We start from the raw sequence: 2,500 nt of genomic DNA, 5'->3' as shown, positions 1-2,500 counted from the left end.
CTTCCAAGAGAGATTTGTGCTGAGGACTGTTGCCAGCCAATGTGGGATGCGAGTTTTTAACTTAATGGAACTTAAGGAAACAACTATCATAACTATTATCAAAACCCTTCTCTCACAGTTTCCTGTTCCTTCAGAACCCTCAGTTTTTGTGACTAATGCTCTCATAATCCTTTCCTAGCTTCCAGCATGCCATCACAATTTACTATAACTACTTTTCCCTTTAAGTTCCATCGTTATGAACTTTTTTCCAGACCCATTTTGTCAATTGTATTCCACGCACAAATCTTACTGAGCGTCTGAATATATCGAGAATGTTATAATACTTGATAACCCTAATGTGACAAATCCTTTTAAAACCCGGTCCATCACAACTGCCAAACAATCTATGAATTGATAAGAACCGCCCATTATAACTAACCTGTTATAGACCCAGTCCCTTTTGATATCAATATACTTCCATAAATCCTATTCCTTACTGTAACCCCATTAATATAGGTACCAGATATTCTCAGAGTGTATTATCTATCATAGTCTGCTTCTTTAATAAACCCTCGCCACCGATATTCCTTTATCTTCTCAATCATACCATTGGTGGAATCAAGGTTAAAGATTCCCTGTGAGTCTCCGGAGTGGATACTGTAGTGGAGAGTTCTCGTATCCTGCGCGTCAGGGTCGTGTGCGGCCAGGGTTGTAACCAAGTGTCCCCGGGCAGCTTCCGGGGACACTCTGCAGGTGTAGCGTCGCTGAGACCACACGGGGGCGTTGTCGTTGAAGTCAGACACTGCGGAGAGGAAAGGCAGGAATGCCGAGGTCAGGGTTGATACTTAAGCGGGAAAATGAAACTAGGGAGGGTGTGGGACAGAGATAGGATGGGGCAGGGAGTGGGGGAAAGGGAGTTCGATAAAGAGAATGGGAAAAGAAAGGGTGACAAGTAAGAGATGAAGAGGGTCCTATTTGAAAATCATATAGAAACAGTATGAGGCTGTTAGAGCATAGATTATGAGGTCCTTCTTTTAAGTACACAATACTTAATGATAAACTCTCTGTCTCCCCTTACAAGGGGAGAAGGCCTTCGGCACATATTACGCTAAGAGATACCAATCTACAGACATTGACTCACCATGGACAATGACCGTGGCAGAGGACGACATGGGAGGAAGTCCCGAGTCCGTCGCCACCACCGTCAGGATGTGGCGTCTCTCCCTCTCAGCGTCAAGGACCCGCGCAAGGCTGACTTGTCCATCCTGGCGCCCAATGCTGAAAAGATCGCAGGCGGTGGCACAGGAATAGTGGACGAGACCTCCCAGCCCTGTGTCCCGGTCCGAAGCCTCAACCTGTATAAGGGCAGGAAGGAGTGTTATTCGAGGTTATGTCAACCAGAAGGTACATACATACATATACCAAGGCTTTTTCCCCCTTCAAAGGGAGGTAGCCAGAAAGGGAAAGGCATAAAAACACTCCCACCCATTTCATCCCCAAACACACTCCACACCCCTCCCACCCTCCCTCTCATCTGAGCACCTCCTGGATGACGGGTCATCCCTGCACCCTGCCCACCGCCCTGGGTCAGAAGCAGTGTCGCAAGACACAGTACATCCACAGCAAGGCCGCTTCATTTAATCGGCGACCCCAGAACCAGAAGGTAACGGTGGTATTATTAGAAAAAAAAAAATCTTTCCTAATATAAACCTTATATAAATTCTTGGAAGGGAAAGGTTTATATAAGGATTTTTTTTTCTTAAGAATACCACCGTAACAATCTTACGGTGGTATTCTTAAAAAAATCTTTCCTTATGTAAATCTTATGTAAATCCTTGGAAGGAAATATTTATATAAGGAAAGATTTTTTTTTAAGAATACCACCGTAAGTTTCTGGAAAAAAGAAGTGAAATGTGGGAGGAGGGACTCAAAGAAACGCTTAGATACAGCCGAAGCCATTATACTTGCTCTATAATCTTTGACATGCAGGGTAACTGGACGGCATTGGGAGTCGTTGAGGAAAGGAGTTAGGATGATTTTACTGCCATACATAAATGTTGGTATGAACATAACAAAAAAAAAAAAAAAAAAAAAAAAAAAAAAAAAAAAAAAAAAAAAAAAAAAAAAAAAAAAAAAAGGATACAAATAACACGTAAGAACATGTTTGGTCTTAGACAAAGAAAAAAATGACCAACCTTTGCAACTTTCTGACCCACAGCGGCAGCTTCTGACACAGTGACGTTGTAGACATGTGCCGTAAAGTCTGGTGCGTTGTCATTGACGTCAGTAAGCGTCAGCGTCAGCTGGGCGTCTGCATGGGAACCTGTGATGGGGTCCCGCGCTCTCAGGGTCAGATTGTGGGTGTGGGTGGTTTCGTAGTCCAAGGGGGCAGCAGTCTTGATAACGCCTGCAGGTGGAGTAAGGTGAAACCCATAAACGAGAGCGATGATGGGTAGAGAACGAGAAAAGGGACGTATAATAATATATGGGGAATATGGGAGGAAGGCAATAGAAAACGGAA

General features: G+C 43.9%; 1 protein-coding gene across 1 annotated transcript in view; it reads right to left on the bottom strand.

The window, feature by feature from the left end:
- Window positions 1–2,500, bottom strand: part of LOC143038656 (fat-like cadherin-related tumor suppressor homolog) — a gene marked incomplete at its 3' end in the record, with an annotated part of 278,347 nt that overhangs the window by 95,909 nt on the left and 179,938 nt on the right. The window contains 3 exon segments of the mRNA XM_076208162.1: window positions 587–781; window positions 1,121–1,334; window positions 2,175–2,386. Coding sequence (XP_076064277.1) covers window positions 587–781; window positions 1,121–1,334; window positions 2,175–2,386 — 621 coding nt within the window.

Source organism: Oratosquilla oratoria, chromosome 2 (genome assembly GCF_046742065.1).
Source record: "Oratosquilla oratoria isolate Oo_2021 chromosome 2, ASM4674206v1, whole genome shotgun sequence".
NCBI classification, from domain to species: domain Eukaryota; kingdom Metazoa; phylum Arthropoda; class Malacostraca; order Stomatopoda; family Squillidae; genus Oratosquilla; species Oratosquilla oratoria.
Note: the sequence above shows the minus strand (reverse complement) of the source record. Positions and strands in the feature narration are given on the sequence as shown.